General features: G+C 38.5%; 2 protein-coding genes across 6 annotated transcripts in view; one reads left to right on the top strand and one right to left on the bottom strand.

Moving 5' to 3' along the window:
* Positions 1 to 23,291, bottom strand: part of LOC139746475 (charged multivesicular body protein 7-like) — a 194,226-nt gene that overhangs the window by 10,413 nt on the left and 160,522 nt on the right. The window contains exons 1-5 of one of the 4 annotated variants that reach the window (XM_071657743.1): positions 15,513 to 15,634; positions 10,785 to 10,986; positions 9,217 to 9,290; positions 7,852 to 8,035; positions 1,503 to 1,746 (exon numbers count right to left, since the gene is read on the bottom strand). In XM_071657743.1, the coding sequence (XP_071513844.1) occupies positions 1,503 to 1,746; positions 7,852 to 8,035; positions 9,217 to 9,290; positions 10,785 to 10,964 (682 nt within the window). In that variant the 5' untranslated portion in view covers positions 10,965 to 10,986; positions 15,513 to 15,634. Of the gene's footprint in view, positions 1 to 1,502; positions 1,747 to 7,851; positions 8,036 to 9,216; positions 9,291 to 9,861; positions 10,750 to 10,784; positions 10,987 to 12,606; positions 12,782 to 15,512; positions 15,635 to 23,291 lie in introns of those variants that run through there. The other 3 variants (XM_071657742.1, XM_071657744.1, XM_071657745.1) reach the window with 3 other exon arrangements.
* The window catches only part of Papss (PAPS synthetase), a 58,401-nt gene continuing 50,845 nt past the window's right edge, over positions 15,736 to 23,291 (top strand). The window contains exon 1 of one of the 2 annotated variants that reach the window (XM_071657738.1): positions 15,736 to 15,890. In XM_071657738.1, the coding sequence (XP_071513839.1) occupies positions 15,858 to 15,890 (33 nt within the window). In that variant the 5' untranslated portion in view covers positions 15,736 to 15,857. The remainder of the gene's footprint in view (positions 15,891 to 23,291) is intronic. The other variant, XM_071657741.1, reaches the window with a different exon arrangement.

Below are 23,291 nucleotides of genomic sequence, written 5' to 3'. Positions count from 1 at the left end.
GACATTGTTCATATATAAAAAGGTGAGAGACTAGTGCAACATGAGTGTAAACCTCTCACTCCATAGCATGCAAAAATAATCACAAATAATCATAACACACATGCACATACACACTACTTTAAGAATGTAAAAGACCCATGACAAAGAATCATACTAGAACTAAAGGCACGATACACCACTTCTACTTGACCTTATCTTTACACATAATAGCACAGATATAAGACTTATGAAATATGATGCTACTCCTGAAAAAAAGTAATTATGTAGTGTTTGATTATATGTGATGGAAAAGAACGTGGGGGCACAAGATCCAAAGAGGGATGAAATGTCAAGGTAACTAGGTGGAGCTGATCAAGTTCTTTGAGAGTAATGGCTAGGTGAGGGAATTTATGTTGCAAGGGCCATACAACTACGTCTCTGACACCTATTTCCTTCTGGAACTCCCTCAAGGGGGAGGCCATGGCAACAGAGTCCCCAAAACTAGTGAGCTCCAGTGCTGCTTCTTAGCCTTTAATGCTTCACCCTTAACAAGCCACTGGCAGAGAGCAAATCTAGTACAGTGTTAGCAGAGGCTCCTACCTAATGTTCCTACTGACTACTTCCACCTAATGCTCCTGCCTAATATTCCTATTACTACTTCTATGTAACATTTCTATCTAATGCTCCTACCAAAATATTCCTACCTAATACTTATATCTATTATTCCTAACAATTTGCCAAAAGGCCGGGGTAGCACACAGCGCTCACCACAGGAAAATCCAGAGTTACAAAGCAAGAAGTGTGAGTTAAAATTGTAAAGTGTTATATGTGACAAGGAGAGATTATATGTTTGTGGACAGAATGCTATTAGTCTACATGTGGGTGAGGTAAAAAGAAAAGACAGCTACTTGAGTCAGAGGAGAGCAACTTGACAACCACAGAAGTGCTGTCTTTATATGCAGCCATCACTAACCCTCATGATACCCAGGTGGTTAGTCCTGGTAATATACCTCTCTGGTTACAAGAGCATACACCAATATATAAATGATTCTGTGAAATCTTTAATGAAGGGGTTAGAACATGGGTACAGCCTTTAAGTTTCAAAATCAGCTGGATGATGGATAGAGAAAACAATTCAAATGGCACAGTACCATAGAAACTATAGGCCATGGCAAGAAGGTGGGCAAAAATATGGTTAGAAAGGATGTAAAGAAATACTGTTTGGTAGGGTGAGGGATGACTGGAATAAACTAATTCTAGGAAACCATAAATATCAGAATTTTACAGATGTGTAAAATGCTGCTTGATGGCAATGTGATCAGGAGAAAGGGCCCTATGAGTGTAAAACAAGAGTAGATGTAGGTAAATATATAAATCTACACATTTCAAAACAATGGTTTTTGATACATTTAAGATTTAAGAAAATAGCAAGTAGAGGGTGAATCGTTTGTTTTCTCTGTAGTAAAGGCAAGCTTTTAAATGCATACATATGATTCTAAGTTTACTTCCAGTGAGGAACTCACCTAATTCAACTTGGGTGATGCTAGGTTTATCTGTGTCCCCTGGCATGGTAAACTTAACATATGTAGTGCCACTGTGGACTGTAACTGCAGCTAGTCCTTTGTTTGCCAATGTTTCAACAATTAGATAGAGGTTGTCTACCGACCCAACACTCTCACCAACTTGATTGTAGAGTTCAGCTAAAGACAAAGGTGCACTTTTTGAGTTTAATCCACTGCATATTTTGTACACCTTGTTGCACATTTCCTACAAAAAAAAAATATATTCTATATACATATCATTAACACTATCAATATCATTCTAATTATTATTATCATCATTACTACTACTATCATTAGTAGTACACAGGTTTTTGAATGCAAAGATACCAGCCTTATTAAGGTAGCTCTCATTTGCAGATTACCAACTGCAAGCCCATTACTCAAAGCATTTCTAGGGCAGGAACTCCAGCAAGAGGGGATCTAGGCAGAAGCCCATCAGACAAGGTATACTTCACAGAAACCCATTCGACGATGAAAGGCTGCACTGGTGTCTGAAGAGGATTAGGTACTGTTGAGAAGAGGCATTAGGTGATATATGAGACAGGAGTGGGCAGGTATGGTTACGCTGCCACATGTGATCGAAAGCTTGAAATTGGTATTAAAGGGAGAGTAATGAATGTTGATGTTTGTGTTTAATGGAAGTATGGATGGTTACATGCATGGGTGTTTTGAACTAAGAAAATAAGGAAGTTGAGAGAAATAAAGTAGCTGTAAGCAAATGAAAGATGATGAACTCAAGGGTGAAATTTAGGAGAATGATAGTGTGAGTCTGTGGAGAAAAATGGAAGCCTTTCAAGGACAGAGGTTGAACCATTATGTGACATTCATTTTTTTCATTCATTTCAAGCTAAAAGTTTGTTTTCTAAATTGTTTCTTACATTTTTCATATGTATATATATGTATGTGTGTGTGTGTGTGTGTATGTGCATATGTGTGTGTGTGTGTGTGTGTGTGTGTATATGTATATATATATGTATATTATCCCTGGGGATAGGGGTGAAAGAATACTTCCCACGTATTCCTCGCGTGTCGTAGAAAGCGACTAGAGGGACGGGAGCGGGGGGCCGGAAATCCTCCCCTCCTTGTATTAACTTTCTAAAATGGGAAACAGAAGAAGGAGTCACGCGGGAGTGATCATCCTCCTCGAAGGCTCAGAGTGGGGTGCCTAAATGTGTGTGGATGTAACCAAGATGTGAAAAAAGGAGAGATAGGTAGTATGTTTGAGGAAAGGAACCTGGATGTTTTGGCTCTGAGTGAAACGAAGCTCAAGGGTAAGGGGAAGAGTGGTTTGGAAATGTCTGGGGAGTGAAGTCAGGGGTTAGTGAGAGGACAAGAGCAAGGGAAGGAGTAGCAATACTCCTGAAACAGGAGTTGTGGGAGTATGTGATAGAATGTAAGAAAGTAAATTCTCGATTAATATGGGTAAAACTGAAAGTTGATGGAGAGAGGTGGGTGATTATTGGTGCATATGCACCTGGGCATGAGAAGAAAGATCATGAGAGGCAAGTGTTTTGGGAGCAGCTAAATGAGTGTGTTAGCGGTTTTGATGCACGAGACCGGGTTATAGTGATGGGTGATTTGAATGCAAAGGTGAGTAATGTGGCAGTTGAGGGAATAATTGGTATGCATGGGGTGTTCAGTGTTGTAAATGGAAATGGTGAAGAGCTTGTAGATTTATGTGCTGAAAAAGGACTGATGATTGGGAATACCTGGTTTAAAAAGCGAGATATACATAAGTATACTTATGTAAGTAGGAGAGATGGCCAGAGAGCGTTATTGGATTACGTGTTAATTGACAGGCGTGCGAAAGAGAGACTTTTGGATGTTAATGTGCTGAGAGGTGCAACTGGAGGGATGTCTGATCATTATCTTGTGGAGGCTAAGGTGAAGATTAGTATGGGTTTTCAGAAAAGAGGAGTGAATGTTGGGGTGAAGAAGGTGGTGAGAGTAAGTGAGCTTGGGAAGGAGACCTGTGTGGGGAAGTACCAGGAGAGACTGTGTACAGAATGGAAAAAGGTGAGAACAATGGAAGTAAGGGGAGTGGGGGAGGAATGGGATGTATTTAGGGAATCAGTGATGGATTGCGCAAAAGATGCTTGTGGCATGAGAAGAGTGGGAGGTGGGCTGTTTAGAAAGGGTAGTGAGTGGTGGGATGAAGAAGTAAGAGCATTAGTGAAAGAGAAGAGAGAGGCATTTGGACGATTTTTGCAGGGAAAAAATGCAATTGAGTGGGAGAAGTATAAAAGAAAGAGACAGGAGGTCAAGAGAAAGGTGCAAGAGGTGAAAAAAAGGGCAAATGAGAGTTGGGGTGAGAGACTATCAGTAAATTTTAGGGAAAATAAAAAGATGTTCTGGAAGGAGGTAAATAGGGTGCGTAAGACAAGGGAGCAAATGGGAACTTCAGTGAAGGGCGTAAATGGGGAGGTGATAACAAGTAGCGGTGATGTGAGAAGGAGATGGAATGAGTATTTTGAAGGTTTGTTGAATGTGTCTGATGACAGAGTGGCAGATATAGGGTGTTTTGGTCGAGGTGGTGTGCAAAGTGAGAGGGTTAGGGAAAATGATTTGGTAAACAGAGAAGAGGTAGTAAAAGCTTTGCGGAAGATGAAAGCCGGCAAGGCAGCAGGTTTGGATGGTATTGCAGTGGAATTTATTAAGAAAGGGGGTGACTGTATTGTTGACTGGTTGGTAAGGTTATTTAATGTATGTATGACTCATGGTGAGGTGCCTGAGGATTGGCGGAATGCGTGCATAGTGCCATTGTACAAAGGCAAAGGGGATAAGAGTGAGTGCTCAAATTACAGAGGTATAAGTTTGTTGAGTATTCCTGGTAAATTATATGGGAGGGTATTGATTGAGAGGGTGAAGGCATGTACAGAGCATCAGATTGGGGAAGAGCAGTGCGGTTTCAGAAGTGGTAGAGGATGTGTGGATCAGGTGTTTGCTTTGAAGAATGTATGTGAGAAATACTTAGAAAAGCAAATGGATTTGTATGTAGCATTTATGGATCTGGAGAAGGCATATGATAGAGTTGATAGAGATGCTCTGTGGAAGGTATTAAGAATATATGGTGTGGGAGGCAAGTTGTTAGAAGCAGTGAAAAGTTTTTATCGAGGATGTAAGGCATGTGTACGTGTAGGAAGAGAGGAAAGTGATTGGTTCTCAGTGAATGTAGGTTTGCGGCAGGGGTGTGTGATGTCTCCATGGTTGTTTAATTTGTTTATGGATGGGGTTGTAAGGGAGGTAAATGCAAGAGTCCTGGAAAGAGGGGCAAGTATGAAGTCTGTTGGGGATGAGAGAGCTTGGGAAGTGAGTCAGTTGTTGTTCGCTGATGATACAGCGCTGGTGGCTGATTCATGTGAGAAACTGCAGAAGCTGGTGACTGAGTTTGGTAAAGTGTGTGGAAGAAGAAAGTTGAGAGTAAATGTGAATAAGAGCAAGGTTATTAGGTACAGTAGGGGTGAGGGTCAAGTCAATTGGGAGGTGAGTTTGAATGGAGAAAAACTGGAGGAAGTGAAGTGTTTTAGATATCTGGGAGTGGATCTGTCAGCGGATGGAACCATGGAAGCGGAAGTGGATCATAGGGTGGGGGAGGGGGCGAAAATTTTGGGAGCCTTGAAAAATGTGTGGAAGTCGAGAACACTATCTCGGAAAGCAAAAATGGGTATGTTTGAGGGAATAGTGGTTCCAACAATGTTGTATGGTTGCGAGGCGTGGGCTATGGATAGAGATGTGCGCAGGAGGATGGATGTGCTGGAAATGAGATGTTTGAGGACAATGTGTGGTGTGAGGTGGTTTGATCGAGTAAGTAACGTAAGGGTAAGAGAGATGTGTGGAAATAAAAAGAGCGTGGTTGAGAGAGCAGAAGAGGGTGTTTTGAAATGGTTTGGGCACATGGAGAGAATGAGTGAGGAGAGATTGACCAAGAGGATATATGTGTCGGAGGTGGAGGGAACGAGGAGAAGAGGGAGACCAAATTGGAGGTGGAAAGATGGAGTGAAAAAGATTTTGTGTGATCGGGGCCTGAACATGCAGGAGGGTGAAAGGAGGGCAAGAAATAGAGTGAATTGGAGTCATGTGGTATACAGGGGTTGACGTGCTGTCAGTGGATTGAAGCAAGGCATGTGAAGCGTCTGGGGTAAACCATGGAAAGCTGTGTAGGTATGTATATTTGCGTGTGTGGACGTGTGTATGTACATGTGTATGGGGGGGGGGTTGGGCCATTTCTTTCGTCTGTTTCCTTGCGCTACCTCGCAAACGCGGGAGACAGCGACAAAGTATAAAAAAAAAAAAAAAAAAAAAAAAAGTAGTAATAGTAGTACTATCATTGTCATTATCATGTAATCCTTGGAACCCTTTTAAAGGGCTCCTGCAATTTAAAGGGGGCACACCACATAGGGTCAGTGTGAGGTGGGCTCCCTAGGTATAAAAAGGCTCTTCATGACACAGGGTTCTTTTTGATCCACTGTCAAAGATACAGCCTTATTAAAGGTAGCTTCTCATTTGCAGAGTTACCAACTGCAAGCTCAGTCAATTAAGCTGACAAAGGCAGTTTCCTGAGGGGTCCAGGAACTCCAAAGAGGGGGGATCCTAAGGCAGGAAGGCAGCAGGATGGCAAGTTATATGTCTAATCATTTAAAAGTGGAGGTGAGTGTGAAAGTGGTGAAAGTCGGTTAGTTCTGAAAAGAGGCCTATGTGCAGAGATACTAAGAAATACTGAGAAGAGTGGCATTAGGTGATAGTAAATGAGACAAGGGGAGTGGGCAAGGAGTAAATGGTATATAAGGAAACAGTGCCAACATGTGAGGTGAAATGCTTGAAATGTGGGCATATTAGAAGGGCACTGAGTGCAGGGATGAGGATGTTGAATTGTTTGTGAGATTTAAGGGAAGTTTATGGATGGTACCTGCATGAAAGGAGTGTGAGTGATTGGGAGAAGCATAAAAGAAAATGAAAGGAGGTTGAGAGAAAGGTAAAGAAGCTGAAATAAAAGGCAAATGAAAGATGGGATGAACTTCAAGGAGAATATGAACATGTTTAGGAAAGAAGTGAATAGTGTGAGCTGAATGAGAGAACAAATGGAAGCCATTAAGAGGAACAGATGGGTAAATGGTAAAAGGCAAAGATGAGGTGAAAAAGAAATGGAATGAGTGTTCTGAAGGACTGCTGAATATGACAGATGAGGTAAATGCCCACAATGATGTAGCAAGCGGACACAGTGAGAGTCATAAGAAATAGCATGGAGATAAGAGATGGTGAAAAACTGAAGATGGAGTGTGGCAAAGCAACAAGAGAGCTGGGTTTGCTTTTAAGTCTCAAGAAAGGTGACAATGCTGATGACTGTTTTTTGTCAGGGTTTTTCAATGCTTGCATGGCCCAAGGCAAGGTGCCAAAGGACTGGCAATCTAAAATGCACAATGCCCCTATGTGAAGGCAAGAGGGACAAATGTGAATGTTCTAATTACAGATACATAAGTCTCCTAGGTATATCTGGTAAGGGATATTGGAAAATGGTAATTGAGTGGGTGGTGGAATGCACTGTGCATCAGAGATGGTGGAAGCAACATGGTTTCAGGATCAGTAAAAGTATGGACCAAATGTTAGATTTAACAGGTGTGTGAATAATACCTGGATATAGAGGAAGATTTGTAAGTGGCATTTATGGACCTGTAGAGAGCATTTGATAGGGCAGAGAGACATGGATGCTTTTCCCAGACTACTTCACATGCTCTGGTTCAGCCAATTGACAGCATGTTGTCCCCTGTATATCACACTGCTCAAACCCACACTTCAGTCAACTTGTCTCTTCCCACAGTTAAACCTAATAATCTTGTTTTCTTGACCTTTATTCTCAATCTTCTTGCATCATACACTCTTCTAAACTCAGAAAGCAGCCTCTGCAGTTTCTCACTCACATCTGACACCAGCAGTATTTTATCAGAGAACAGTATATTACATATTCCAGACACCCCGAAACCTCACATTCACCTTCCTCACCATTCTATCCTGTGAAAGATATGATGACTTTGTTGTAAACATGAAATGAATAATAATAAGTTTTATGGCTTAAATCAATTCACTTATAAATGGGCACTAATTAAATAAAAATAAGGAAGTACAACAGCCATAAGGTAAGGGTTCATTTTAGTATAATAGTTTTCTTACATGTGACTGCAAGAACAGTAAAAACATACTTTCAAATAAATCAAATGAGTATTGTTATGTGCAGACTTTGGTCAAAAACAATCTTCATACACACAGGTACCTGCACAGCTATATTTCTTCAACAAAATATGGAGAATAATCCTACCTGTAACACTAAAGTATTAACAAGAGTTGTTTCCAGTATATTGCTGACACCAAGAGCTTCCTTCAGTTTATTCCATGAATAATTAAATGGTGTAACTACTAATACACGATAACCCCAGTGAGCCCAGGATTCTACACTTCGTTCACCTTGTGGTAGCTGGTCCACTGGAATCACCTCACCCAAGCTGCAAAGCACTTTATGTAAATGGTCTAAAAAAGAATTTCTTAGAAACATTATATTCATTACTAAATCTTTCTAAACAACTAATTACCTTGGATATATCTTCTACAAGCAGGCTTTACAAGGATACATAGTAGCCATTTTGAAACTTAAATGTAGTACATGGATATTAGAAATTCTAATTTCCATTTCATCATGTTGAAGCAACATGCAACATCACAAGGCAACTGTCCAATGCACTTCCTTTATCTAGATATTAAAATCAAATGTGGTCAACTTGAATAACCTTGAAAGTTTGAAAACTCATCAAAATGCACTGATTTTGACCCACTTTGAACTTGGAGATCAGTATTAGCCAGGGACTTCCCAAAAGGTGTTGATATCTGCCAAAATTCTCTATCTGTAGCTGAAGAGCTTACAAACCACTGAACAACAGTTAGTTGGAAAAAATTTGCAATGAACTTGACCATGTACTCAACCCTTTCAGAGACTCCAATGAGACTTACACATAATATCACACTGTTCTAAGAAACATATGCCACAAGACTGGCAAAGAAATTGATTATCAGTACGGTAAATCATCCATCAGTGTTCTCCACAAGACTGGCAAAGAAATTGATTATCAGTACGGTAAATCATCCATCAGTGTTCTCTTTACTCTGTTCATCTTTATCAATTTTTACAAAAGGTTCACTCAGCAAAAACACTGAAACAAAAGAAATTACCAACTGATAATGACCAACACTTTTCTTAATACTTAATTCCATATACATATTCACTTCTCAAAGCTTCTCCCTTAATACACAGAAACAGTGAAAGCAGACCAACAGCTTCTGTTTGAAGACTAAGAAGTCTGTACATCTTGGAGATCTATTTCCTGAAAATATGGCTATAATCTGAAAGTGTCTTTATACCTTCACAAGTTTTCTATTTGGCTTACATGCCATTTATAAGGTTAGGTGAGTTCTGTTGACTTGATGTTGACTTAAACACCAATGAATGGTAATCACAGTAACTGCTGGTTTGAAGACAGATAATCCTATCAAGAAAGTTGCTTGTTTTGGGAGGAAGGCGACCACTTAACTGATGGTTATGGCTTCCATTTCTGTTTGACATCCAATATGAATTGCTAACAATATGAACTGCTAAGCATACATCTATCATTCACAAAATACCCATACTAACCTGTTCATGTGCAGAAGAACACCAGGAAGACTGAGGGGATTCTGGGTACCTCTTCGAAATGCTCTTTGACATTCCTATTTAAAGGGAAAATTAATAAGCATATCAGATTAAGAACAACTTCATCAGCAAACCATCTCCCCTTTCTATTCTAGATGACTATAACGAAATTTTTCGACAGTGGTCTGGGTATTACTCATTCATCCATACTCACACTCTCCTTTTACTACATTCTCCATACAGGCATAGAGGAATGGAAAGCAATGGACTGCTCTATAGAAACTAACCCTTACAGTTGCCTCAGTCATATATTACTTCTCTTCAGAATCATCCCTAAATCACACAGCATTTATGGTGCAAGTCCCACATTCAGAACCAATCATCACATATATTTGGGACTTATCTGTGAAGTCCCGCATAACTTTTTTAGTAATTTCCATATTTTCAGACACATTAAACAACCATAAAATCTTCAAAAACATAATCATAAAAACTAATACTCATGACAGAGAAAGTGGTTTTAATTATTCTCTCTATAAAAATACCATTTAAACAGGAACTCCCTTCTCCCAATTACATTCTCCCTTCTTAAATGATATCCAAAAAACATTCCAATTAAATTCGTTTACGTTTTAATTTCATCTTAACCTTAAAACAGTCGCTCTGCAACCATCTTCGGCTCTTCACATTCATTCTGCTCCCTTACTGCCCTGTGTTACTTCATAATCTGGGGCAAACCCCCCCTTTCAAATTTCCAGGCTTTATTTCTTATGTGTAGGAATTAGATGTTGCCCCTGAGCAACAACCAAGCCTCCATGAGGAAATCTCTGAAATAAGATTTGAGTGCTTCTGTCAAATATACAGAGATGTACAGACATTAATTCACAAAAAAAAATACAGACATTAGCCACCATACTTTAAATGCAGGAAATTACCAACTAGGCATACCATGACAGTTAATTCTGTGCTATTAATGAAAATCATGGGGTTTCTTAAACAGAATTAGGTACAACTGTCATTCACTATGACAGTGCATTCAAATGGAGTAAGGACCATGCCCAGAATTTGTTTTGAGGAGTTATAAACTCACCAGATAATGCAGAAAAGCTCAAAACAGGAGTGATATACATATAAAAACACACTAATTTCCTCACATATACAAAATTTTCTAAAATTTCAAGATACTATGGTTTGTGTTTATTGTGGTCCTTTTGGCATAATCATATTTTAAAGAATTCTATACCTTTTGATCTATCTGAATGTCAAGTTTACTCAATACTGTTGGTCAAATTTTCAGAAAATTATATTTACAAATTCCACAGAAATATACAAATTCCAAGCAAAATTCCACAGACGTACTTGGCATATGTCAATTGACTTACACAATGGGTAACCCACTTAGCTGAGGCCATTATAAAAATAGAGATCATCATTTTCACTGAGTAACTTTATTGTGCAATGAGGGGAGGTGATTGCCCCATTTCCACTTCCTCCTCCAGTATGCCCAGTTGGAGTTTTACATTTACTTTATAATGGTCACAAGTGAAACATGAATCACCTTTGTGACCTACCTGAAAAGTAAATGTGAATTTTAACTTGACTCTGCACCAATGATGTATGGCAGCTGACCAAAATGTACAGCGAGCCTTTCTAGCAACAGCATCATGAGGCAAAGGCATAGGTCCTAACAACACTCTCATCCTTTCTTCGTCATGCCATTCTGGTGGCAGGTAATCTGTGGGGCTGCTCATCTTCACACTGTCACTTCACAGTCTGTAATAATTACAATCTCACATCATACTGAAATATTAACATATACTTTGAATGTGTTCCAGCTGTTCATTTAATAAAAAGTAGGTTCTCTGTATTCTCTTAATTCTATATAGACAACTAAACCAAGTAGACTGGGATTGGGGAGTACAGTACTATAAATATTTATCCTTGAAAAGATTCACAATTTAGGCAACATGCCTACAACCACCTAAAACCAGCATATTTCACACACCTAATGCTTCCAATGAGAATGGAAATGGCATTATATGTAAAAGATGAGAATGCAAATAGAATTATGGGTAAAAGATGAAAGTAAAAGAAAAAAATATAAATGCAACTCAAAATGAAGAACACTTTTCAAAAATTAAATGAATATCCATATCAAATGACGTACTCTTAAACAACGGTGGCCCACATAAATTGAGCTGTTAACTTTACTCACCCCTATTAAAATTTCCATCTGACCAATCATACCAATAGTAGTCAACAAAGGACTCTTCAAAAACTAAGAAGGAACAGGATAAACACTGGTCTCCTCAGTACCCCTACAGATACCAGAGAGTGTAAATTACTGGATGACCAATGTTATGAGGAGGAATGCTTATGATATACAGCAGGTTATACAAAAGTATAGGCGTAACATGGAAAGTGTGAAGAAATACGTGACTAAGAAAGTAATTTCAACGGGGTAAGGAAAAGGGCCAGCAAGGAAGACAAGAAACTGTATAACGACTGCACCTAATTTTCTTCTAATTGAATCAAAAGGTGATGATAAACTTTGTTAACAAATGATACTTAAAGAGCTTGAATACTGCTGAAGAAAAACACACCTCTAATATCCCTCCTACAAGTCAGCCACTTCTTGTCCTCAGATTAATTCACAGTGTGAGAGGAGTGTAATATTCCTAAACATATACACGTGATTAACAACCACCACTTTGCCTAAGCATAAAACTGGGATAAAATGTGGAACAAAGTTCAAGAAAAAGGGGAAAAAAAAAAATCCTCAATATCCTAGTTATATTCAAGCATCTATATCTATCTATTCATACTTGCTTACTTCCTGCCCCAGAAGTTGCTTCAATCCTTATGGGGCTCCTGCAGTGCCCAGGAAGCCAGCCACATCCAACGGTTAGGACCATAATTCATATAGTGCAGTGAAGTCTGAGAGCCTATGCAAGGAGAGTAAAGGCCAACTGAAAAGTAAGTGCTCAGTGTCTTGCTGTGGTAGTGGTATCACAGGCTTAATGGGCTTTCGGGCATATTAAACTACTTGAAGAGTTATAAGGATGGGTGACGTGCAAAGTATACACTGGAAAGTATCATTTGCGTTAGTGTGCTGAACCTCTGTACAGCATACTAAGGGGGCTTTGATGATTCGTATTAGATTGGCAAGTTTTCAGATGTCAAGAGAATTTGGGAGATTATTTACATATATCCGATATGATATTGGCCCAAGGACTTACCACTGAGGCAAAATTCACTGCTGTGCTTTCATCCTCACAAATTACTTTTGTGGTGCCCTTAAACTATAAATCCTGTCACAAAACCGAATGATTATTACCTACAATTATTATAATCTATAATAAATATAATCTATAATTAACCAAGTAACCTCACCTTTATGTTGGCAGCTAAACATAAACACAGTCGAACTCCGACCGAAAAATGTCAAACAGTCTACAGGAAAATCTGATTTATCAGTTCCTCATATAATTACGAATAATTCCACATCTAAGGTACAAGAGTATCTGTAATCACTTACAGCAAATCCATATCCTAATCCACAATGAGGAAAATAAAAGGAAAACTTATTTCCTGCAGACCATAGGTAAATAAGAACGCAGCTTTGATGATCGGTCGCAGTCCATCTATCGCAGTCTTGTCATGATCGTTTAATTTCATATTTGTAAGATTATCTATATTCTTTGTCACTCTTAGTTTTGTTTTCCTTTGAAATAGATATATACTTCACCAATTCACTACAGGAATTACATCACAGTACAGCTAGCATACATCATATAGTGTACAATTATATATCACCATTCACTCTGTACGATAATGTAGTCAGTCTTGCAAAAGTAATGCATTAATCAATTAATCATTTAGAGTTTCAAAACGTGAATTCACATGAAAACTAAAAAAAAAATATTCATACATCATGACAGTAGAAATAGAATAAAATTGGTATAAAATTCTTCCCGTATAGGAGTGATTTACAATAAATAGCTCTCGGTCTCTTACTAGAACTCATGACCTTACTCAACTCACAATGGTGTCTTTAATTATCATATCTACTTTCTCACAGTGTACAAGGTTTGTGTGAGTTATATACTCTTGAAGTACGTATAATCTGTTGATTAGCACATCCATTTTTTCATTGAATTCCACTAAACGATGAAAAATATAAATGATGTAGCTCATCACAGCAGAACCTCGTACATGACCGTCCTTATACGATTAAAATATTTTTGACCATACAATAAAGATAGTCTCTTGTCTCCGTTCCCTAACACTGTGTCTTAAATGTGATCAGGAGCCACATACATAGTGAAGGGGGATGAGGTCTTCAGAATAATCCTTTGGGTTGGTGGATATGTAGCCAGCCATAATGATTCTGACAGTTGATTGACCGTAAGCCCAAACAACCAACAAACCTGGGCTTAGACGTGTGACCAGTTAAGATTCTTATCAGCCACGCACTTCAAACTCATCACCACTGATAATGCATATGACAGTTGTTTTCAATGATATCTTTGTCTGAGGTTACATGTCGACTCTATAGTATATTTCTACAATCAGGGAAAAAGATTATATGTAATACATACTTGCAATTCGTGATCATACAACCAACTCTCAGTTAAACCAGTAATTACGGTCATCAAAATACTTCACAATCTCACAATCGTTAAAACAAGTATTCACACCATAAACATATAATGAGGATAAATATACAAACAAAACAAAGATCTTCACTTTTTCTTCATTTTTTGATGATATTGTAACGGATGAAAGAGTTAAGCAAAATGATTTTATTGTCTTCAGAAAAAATATACTGAGACATACAAGAATAAATTTTTTGAAAGAAGCTCATCTTTCCATATCTACAGCATCGTTACAACTATCTTCCCAAGAATTTAAGACAGTAATACGAATTCTGGGGTAAAAAAAATCAGAGTATATTGGATCATGTATTCAGCTTATTGCTTACGTCTTGGTCCAGACATTTTGTAATCTTGAATAGTGCTATAAACCCTCAACAGACTTAATTTCTTGTTTTGCGTTCTATACTTGCAAACATCTTGAACAGCAAAGGTAATACAATTATCCAAACCACGTGAGCCCAGGAGCATGCATGACCTTTGGGAATCCATGAACAACTTGCCTTAAAATAGTTACACTCCAATGCACAGCTTCCCATCCTTTTTATCAAATAACTGGCAATTGATCAGCACGTAATCAGTGATCGGCCACAACTGCCACACGCGGTAATCATGCAGCATTATGCATGAAAAACTACTACAGAGGACTAAAACATGAAATAAACATTTAATACATAAGGGCTAATCAAATGCAAGACACGTGTATCACCGCACAGGAGAGTAGATGTGTTAGCCATTTAATGTTTGAGAATTGATTGAGAAAATCTCGTTATCTTACACTAACGTCATTGTCTTACTAAAGTGGTAAAAAAAAAAAACCCCACTTGTTTTATTAGTCACCAGTGTAAATCACTGAAAGAATGACACATACATTGCCATTTATTGCTCCTTTCGAGGAACTAACAAGAAATGTCATTATTTTGTTTTATACCGTATACTTCTAAGAGTCTAGAGGCTTTTAAGTATGCCCATCTTGGAAGAGAGAAGAGTCAGTGGTGATTTGATCACAGCCTTTATGGTTTTTTAAAATAGATCGATGACACTGAGAATGTACAGTTCTTCGAGGGAGGAGATAACATGAAATTTAGCAAGAGACTTGTTAAAAACAGGAAATATATTTTTTTTCTTCATAAATCTGGTGGACAAATGGAACAGAATGCCTAATGACATGGTTAATACAAATGGTATCCAGAAATTTAAGTTGTATGATGACGTTCAAGAAATGGGGACCCACGAGTGTAAAACTCGTACGATACAAAGTGATTACATAATTCGAATCACCCACACCATCTTTCTAATACCCCATATTATTTATATTAATCACCCACACCACAATGCCAATCAAGGGTCACACCTGAACAATTTTAAGATAATTATCTTGGGCACATTAAGGTGTTGAAGATATGAAGATGATGGTTGTAACGACGTTGACAGCCTATCTGTTGACAAGTATGTAGCCCATTCATTCAACTTTGAAATAGTTTATTCGTTCATACAAACGTTTTCAGCTATCAAATGACTTTAATGTGAAAAAAGTGTCATTAAGGCAAACTTCAACATCCAAAATCTTTAAAGCGAATTTTATATCGGCAAGGTCAATCAGTAAAGAGTTTCTACTGGCAAACAAGTACTTTGACAAACAACCTTTCTCCAAAAGGGATTCAATGTGGAGGATGTGAAGTGAGTTAGCCACAAGTGGCTTGTCAAATGAGCCACCATCGCGGCGGGACTTGTAAAGTACTTCCATCGGTAGTGCAATGTCCTCTCCTCGGGTACATTTGTTTACAGAAATAGACGTGTGAACTAGTGTCATGTATTGTAACCGGATCTATGACATTTAAGGATAAAAGTGATAGAATTCCTAGTCGACTTGAAGCTTAGAGGATCGAACTCTTTTATCTGTCGCTGATCGTGTCGTCTATTGTGAACGTGGCTTCCTGGACGTAAAATTTGGATATTTGTGTACATTTCCGAAAAACAAGAGGGATCATGTCAAATTCGGATTGTAAAAAGCAGAAAACAGTAAGTATATATTACAATGTCTATCTGCCTTTGTATAGGACGTAATAGCTTGTCAAAGCCCAATAAACTGTTTGATTATTGGCATTCATACGAGTGTTTGGTTTTAGCTTACATGATGCCGTGTATTTTTTTATGTTGACGTGATAGGTGTATATTCCAATGGGGAAATTAATAGTATTCTATTTGTCATGATTCCTCATGGGTTAAGAGGTATACTTTTGATAAAGGATACCATTTTTGCCAGTTTACCAGACCCATCACCGGTACGATGGCGGAAACCGATTATTTTAGTAGGCAGTGATTATGACACTAATTTGTCGGCACCGATGACTCTAATACTATTATGCAAAGTACTATCATTTTATGTCTCTATTTTATCTTTAGATTTATCGATTTCGTAGAGAGGTTTTGTTCATCAGATATCGAGATTCAGACAAATATCAGTTCAGTTGAATGAACAGATTACTTTTGCTTGTTCTAAATCCCATGCTGGTGAGAGAACTCGTATGTGTGGACATCTTCAGGTCTAAGCAAAGTGATAGGTTAAACCAGCCAAGCCACTTAATCTGTGTCAACCTCGAGGAAGAGAGCTCTGTCCCCGGCTCCCCCAAGCCTATCTCACCTTACCGTAACCCAGATGCATAATAATGTCTGTATCAATACTTTAATAATTAGTCTTGCAAATTAACCAGTGTGCTTCAAGTACAAAAAATTATGAAACATAAAGGAAACCGGGTATGCTCTGGTAATTGTTTTTGTAATTTCCCTTGGCAACCATATTTGTAGATTTATTGACTTATTGTACTGGTTATTTTGCCAACTAGTTACAAGTGGAATTGCTTGATGAAATACAATATCCAAATTATTTATTCTCTAAACAATACACTGATGCTGCAGGACAAAACCACCAAGTATTCATTGTTAACAGTAATGGAAAGTCGTTATAGACATTAGCCAATTTTATCGTACTAAGTGTACTTGGAAGTACTCATTATTATCACTTGAGTTTATGTAAAGCCTGTGAAAGTTTGTTTCAGTTAAGGGGAAATGAAAAAAGGTTATGTAAAGTTTCAGTATAGTGGAAAGAAAAAAGCCTAAATTTCAGTTTAGGAGGAAAGAAAAAAGCCTATGAATTTGGGAGAAAGGTATATAACTGAACTCTGGATATGAAGTTGAAGTGATTTAGACTTGGGGTGCATGATTGGAGTGTATCCATCTTTCAGAGTACAACCTTAAAAAATGTAATGGATTCACTGGAAACCTATTCAAAGATTACTTTTGCTTAACAGGAAATGCAAAATAGTATGTAAATGTATCAAAATTAGCATTTTTATTGTAAAACGGGCAACTGGCATGCTGCAGGGTAATTTGGACCCAAAAATTATTGGATTGAAAATAATGTATTGAAAAAATCTAATGTTTTTCAAGTAGAAGAATATGCAATGTGTGTTTTAGTGTCGTTGTTTTGCTTTTATAACTCTTTCTTTTATTTACAATGTGGATGTGATATACAGGTGCTAGATTTTTAGACCACTGACAGATGTCATTGAATGACCATGCATCTGTGACTACCTGACAAGACACCAAGGAACTGTTCGAGGATGTTTTATGTTTACACCATAATATTTTGGGGTAATTGTGTTATTGGAGAATAACTGTGATTGTCACACAGATGATTGCTTATATCCAAAAGACTTACTTAAAAGTATCTTTTTCCATTAAATGCAGTGTATTTCTTAGTCATGTTTGCTCATTTTTTTTGGATAAAATCACACAGTTTCAGGTAAGATGTGATTCATAGACATGTAATTCTACATTGAACTATTTATTACTGAAAATATGTCCACTGTGGTTGCCTGATTAGTGGGAGGGAAATGGCTGACAAATTTTCTGTTTACTTCATAATCTACATATATCCCAAGGTGTTTGAGTAAAGTATTAGTTATTGTCTATATGGATGCTTATTGATATGTGTACAGAAATTGGGATTACAGTGAAATTGTCTAAAAGAAAAGCTGATTCTTAATCATTACAGAATCACATAGGTACGCCAACCATTAATACTGTGCTGCAGACATAGAATTTTAAAGTAGCAATGAACTAAGGTTGTCATTTAGCCTTTCTCTGACGGGAGGATGCCTAGATATTGCAAGCCCATTAGTGGATCATCTGGGATTCAGTACACTCAGAAGACCATGCAGGTAGATCTGCAGTCCATAGGCCATTCATATTCAATAGGAAGCTAAGATGCAAAAAAATTCATACATTACTGTTAAGTAAAAAAGGCTATCTGGCAGGTCAAAGGAATATTGTAAGCCAGGGAGGAAGACTATGCACCTTCTTCATGAATAGTTGGAGATAGTGTGGAACATTGTGACTGTTGCAGACTTTAATACAAGTTGTGCAAGACTGTTCAATCTTATGATAGAAAGGCTAGGCACTTAGTGCCACAGTGTGCTAATGATTTACTTGGTAAGGACTGGGCATATGGCTTCTCCCAGTGACGTAAAAATCACATTAGTAACAAGATATGCCAAAATATTGTAAGAAAACAAACGGGTCAATATTGATGAAGACATCATTAGACAATTGCAAGAATTGTCCTAGGGAGAGGAAAGAGAATATGAGTAGAACCAGTTATGAGTGTGACAGTTTCTGATCTCATGCCATCATCAAGCACATGAAAAACAAGTACCAATTCCAGTGGAGTGTGCTACAGGAAGACACATTTAAGAATCCAATTATAAAAGTGATATCAATGCTGAAGTTGTAGTCAATTCAAGTGGATCAAAAGCTGGTGATCTCCTATCCCTTGAAAGTGATACCTGATATTTGCCTAAGTGACAGTGGTACGATTGTCAATTCCGTTGGCTCATCAGAAAGACTATTTATATGTTTGGAAGCAGTTCGACTTCATTAAACACACTTTGACATGAAGTATTTTCAAAAAGTAAATTCTCTTGAAACACAGGTTCAGGGAAATAGATCTAGTAGACATCTATGTTGCACTTATAAATGACATCATTATGGTTCTGGATTACCCTGAGAAGGATTTTTTTATTGTTTTCAATTCTTCTTTTGGCCATAGTATTTAGAGACAATTTGTTTTCCTGTTCTTAATTATTATTAAGTTACAGTGTATTGTTGAAATACTTGGCTATATTATTAATTTACAAGTGCTTATTGTTTTAATCTCTTTTGTGTTAATTCAAGCCACATTTTGCCCATGTATGTGTAAATTATTATGCCAAATCCCAGTTACCCCAAATGTGAGGTAATTTGGACACAAATATAGAACAGTTTTTTAAAGGAAAGCAAAATATATTTTTAGACTTCATTTATGTACCATGTAGAGAAGACTGATAATAGATAGAAAAAATACTGTCATTCTGTTAATTTTCCTACAACAAAAAAAGCTGTAGATGTATATTTTTTTTCTTTCTTACTCTTCGCCATTTCCCGCGTTAGCGAGGTAGCGTTAAGAACAGAGGACTTGGCCTTTGAGGGAATATCCTCTCCTGGCCCCCTTCTCTACTCCTTCTTTAGGAAAATTAAAAAAAAAAGAAAAGAACCATGAGTCATCAGCAGGTGGATGACTACCCTTGATCTACCATTACGTTCAAAGGGATTCCAGTTTCCAAGAGTGGAGTCATCTTTGAAAAATCATTGAATGACAGGTCTTTCTCAAGTCTGCGTCTGTCAGCACATGCAAGTTATCTCTCACATTCTATCTTAAGCCTGCATGATGCTCAGGCCAGTAATAGGCAAGACAGTCACCATGATCGTAGCCTAATAAGGTCTAACCAACACAGGGTGGGGGAGGGGGCGAAAATTCTGGGAGCCTTGAAGAATGTGTGGAAGTTGAGAACATTATCTCGGAAAGCAAAAATGGGTATGTTTGAAGGAATAGTGGTTCCAACAATGTTGTATGGTTGCGAGGCGTGGGCTATGGATAAAGTTGTGCGCAGGAGGGTGGATGTGCTGGAAATGAGATGTTTGAGGACAATATGTGGTGTGAGGTGGTTTGATCGAGTGAGTAATGTAAGGGTAAGAGAGATGTGTGGAAATAAAAAGAGTGTGGTTGAGAGAGCAGAAGAGGGTGTTTTGAAATGGTTTGGTCACATGGAGAGAAGGAGTGAGGAAAGATTGACCAAGAGGATATATGTGTCAGAGGTGGAGGGAACGAGGAGAAGTGGGAGACCAAATTGGAGGTGGAAAGATGGAGTGAAAAAGATTTGTGAACTGGAACAATGTGATATACCGGGGTCGACGTGCTGTCAATGGATTGAACCAGGGCATGTGAAGCGTCTGGGGTAAACCATGGAAAGTTCTGTGGGGCCTGCTCATCCACCAGTTGGGACCACAGCTCATAAAGTGTTGTGATGCTGTATACTTGTATGTGCAGAGTCCCAGGTAATTAAGTAGTAAGTGCTCTGTGTCTTCTTTATGGTAAGTGCATCATGGGTTTGAAGGGTCTTGGGATATGTTGAAAGTTGTGTTGTAGGGTTGTAGTGATGGATGATGCCCATAGCATAAACAGGAGAGTGTGACTAATGGTGTATGTCTGGTGGGTTGGAGTTTTACTTAGTTGGAAGGTTGTGCTTAGTGCTCACTGGGTTACTTCAATGTTTCTGTGTTTTGTCATTGCTATTCTTGTAGGGGGTGAAGGGATCTGTGAATAAAGGTTACTGAAATGCGAGGTAGGGGTAAGATTTTCATTTCTACTTTAGGGTTGGTTGTTATATATGTGGATATATGTTTTGTGTGGTTTATTGTTTTATGTTTGCTTTTTAGAGGATGGATGACCAGGTGAAGGAGGTGTAGTTTAGTTTGGGGTGGTTCATCTGTTTTTAGAAGATTCTAAGAGATTCTTTTCCTTTTCTAAAACTGGAGATTATAAATGTCCTAAGGACAATTAGTTTTTTAATAGCCCCTGCTTTGATGTCTGTGGTGTGAGAAATGTCATGTGCATGATACCCAGTATGGTTTTAGTTCTGTTGAGTGGAGGTGGTTGACCATTCAGTTGCGGGGAGTGTAGGTTGAATTTTAGTCTATCTAGGGTTAACAAAATGGTACTGGATTTTTATGGGCAATGCAGACACTCTCTTTTCAGGAAGCCAATGTTCTAATTCTATGATCTAACATTGCATGTTTGTTGTTGCTTGGGTTGTCAGGGTGTGAGGTCATAAGGATGTAAGAGGATCTCTACAGTCTGGTCTTGAGGGGGAGTTTGGGTAGGTTATTTAGGAAGAGTCTGACGAGGATTAGAGGAAGAACTGTTATTAGGGAAACTCCATTTATGATTTTGAGGGTTTTGGAGATGAAGCCCTTGCAAATCAATCTGGCCTGTCAGCCACCAATGAAATTGGTTAACCAATTTCTGTCATTTTTGTGGAGGGTGATGTTAAGTAAGTTTTATGTGATATTGTTTGGAGTGATGTGAAATGCTTTGTTGAACTCTATTTTCATTAATGCAATGTGGGAGTGGGTTTGTGGTTGGTTGAAGCCATTCGGTATTTGTTGCATAAGATCCACATGCAGTGCAGTGGTAGAGTGCTTAGGTCTAAAGCTATGCTGTGTAGGTGAGAGAGGGACACATTGCTTGATTCAAGGAGTGTGGCTATTGATGACAGTTGTGATTTTGGGTGATAAAAAGACGGGGTAGTTAAGGTTAGGCTTAGAGGGTAACAGAATTGGTACTTTGTTGGCAGTTTTCAGATGCTTGGGATTTTGCTCTGTTGCCAGGAGTGGCTGATGATGTCTGAGTGCTTATTTTGCATTTAGATTGAAGTATTTTATGAGGAAATTTGATAGGTTATTAGGGCCAGTTGTAGTTAAGTTCTTCAAGATTTTGATTGTTTTAAATGTCTGTGGCTGTGAAAGGTGGGTGAGCAGTTATTTCAAGGTGGGTTGTGTAATTTTTTCATAACTTCCGTTTAGGGGTGTGGTTGGTTTGTGGCTAATTTTTGAGTTGTTTCATTAGTGTGTTTTTGTTGGAGCAACATTGATTTGGGTTAGAAGTGGTTCATTTGGTGGCCTGCAGTGGTATGGGATGTATTGATTTTTTTTCCTGTGAGTTATAGTTGGTTACTGTTCTTTTTGTGGAACATAGTGTCAAAGAATGCATGCTAGTATGCTGTCTTTTAAAGTGATTATGTTAGTGATGATACTGTTTAGGTTTAACTGCGCAGTGCTGGAGGATTGTTTTGTTATTGTTTCTATTCTTCATGATGTCTATGATTTGTGTGGCAAAGTTTTGGTTTTATTGCTCTCTATGGTCTTGTTGTATGTACTCTTTGCTGGTTTGGTTAGTGAAGTTGATGAAATGTGAAATGGCATGATAAGGGGATGAGGAGATATCCAGGAAAGACTGTCAAAGCCTACTCTGTGTGGCTTTCCTGTAGTCTGTTTTTCTTGGTGGCTGCTTAGGTAGAGTGGGTTAGCAGGGGTTATCAAAATGGATAAGAGGTCAGGAGAGACTTCGTGTAGTGTGGTCCTTGGGTGTACAGTGTTGGGTGCGAAGTTGTGTTGGGGGTTGGAAGTCTGGTTGGTTGGTTGGTTGTGTGAGCTAAATATGTTTAAAGGATGCAGATGGGATATAAGTAGTTCTTGGGATCTTGGATGTGAGTGTTGAGTCATGCTGGATGGTGAGCCCTGAAAGTGTTGGGTTTGTTGGTCAGATTGGACATGTATAGGTGATGAATGTATTGTCATATGTGTTTTACATCTATGTTCGTATGAGTTGTATTTTAAGTGCCGTCATTTGTTTGTACACTTTTGTGGTTATAGTGGTGTATGTTGAGTCCCCCGCCCCCCTCTCCTTGTCTCTCTTGTCACAGAGTTGTGTTATAATGGAAGGGAAGGTGGATCTAGATGCCAGTCCCCTTGGATTAGGGCTTTGTGTATGTTTTGTACTTGTAGAGGGTTGGGCATTTCTCTGTTTCTGATGCCATTTGTATTAAACTGTATGATGGTCAGCAGTTCATGGGCTTGTGGGGAGTGGTAGAATTAGTTTGTTCAGTGTATGGTAGTGTGTTTTGTGCTGTTGGTTACCGGAAGTTTGGACTATGAGTGCGTTTTTGGCTGGGTACGTCGTGTATTTGTGTCCAAGTGGTTGTTGCATATACTGAGTTGTAAGTGTTCTCTACGGAGACGACACACGTCATGTCTCATCTTATGGAGAAGTCTTCTCAGGTTCTGGAGATGGAAGTTTGACAATTTGGTCATGGAGTGCTGGAGGTTAGGGTTAATGTCACAGGTGAAAAAATAAGTGTGAACTCTTAAAGTGTTTGGGGTATGACCAATGGTCCGCTACAACTACAGAGGACAGCCTTGGTAGAGTTCCGCGCAGGAGTGGGGTGAAAGGAGTACCGGGAAAGGGATGCAGTTACAAGCAGGTAA

Source organism: Panulirus ornatus, chromosome 65 (assembly GCF_036320965.1).
Source record: "Panulirus ornatus isolate Po-2019 chromosome 65, ASM3632096v1, whole genome shotgun sequence".
NCBI classification, from domain to species: Eukaryota; Metazoa; Arthropoda; class Malacostraca; order Decapoda; family Palinuridae; genus Panulirus; species Panulirus ornatus.
This window is presented reverse-complemented; position numbering and strand designations above follow the sequence as displayed.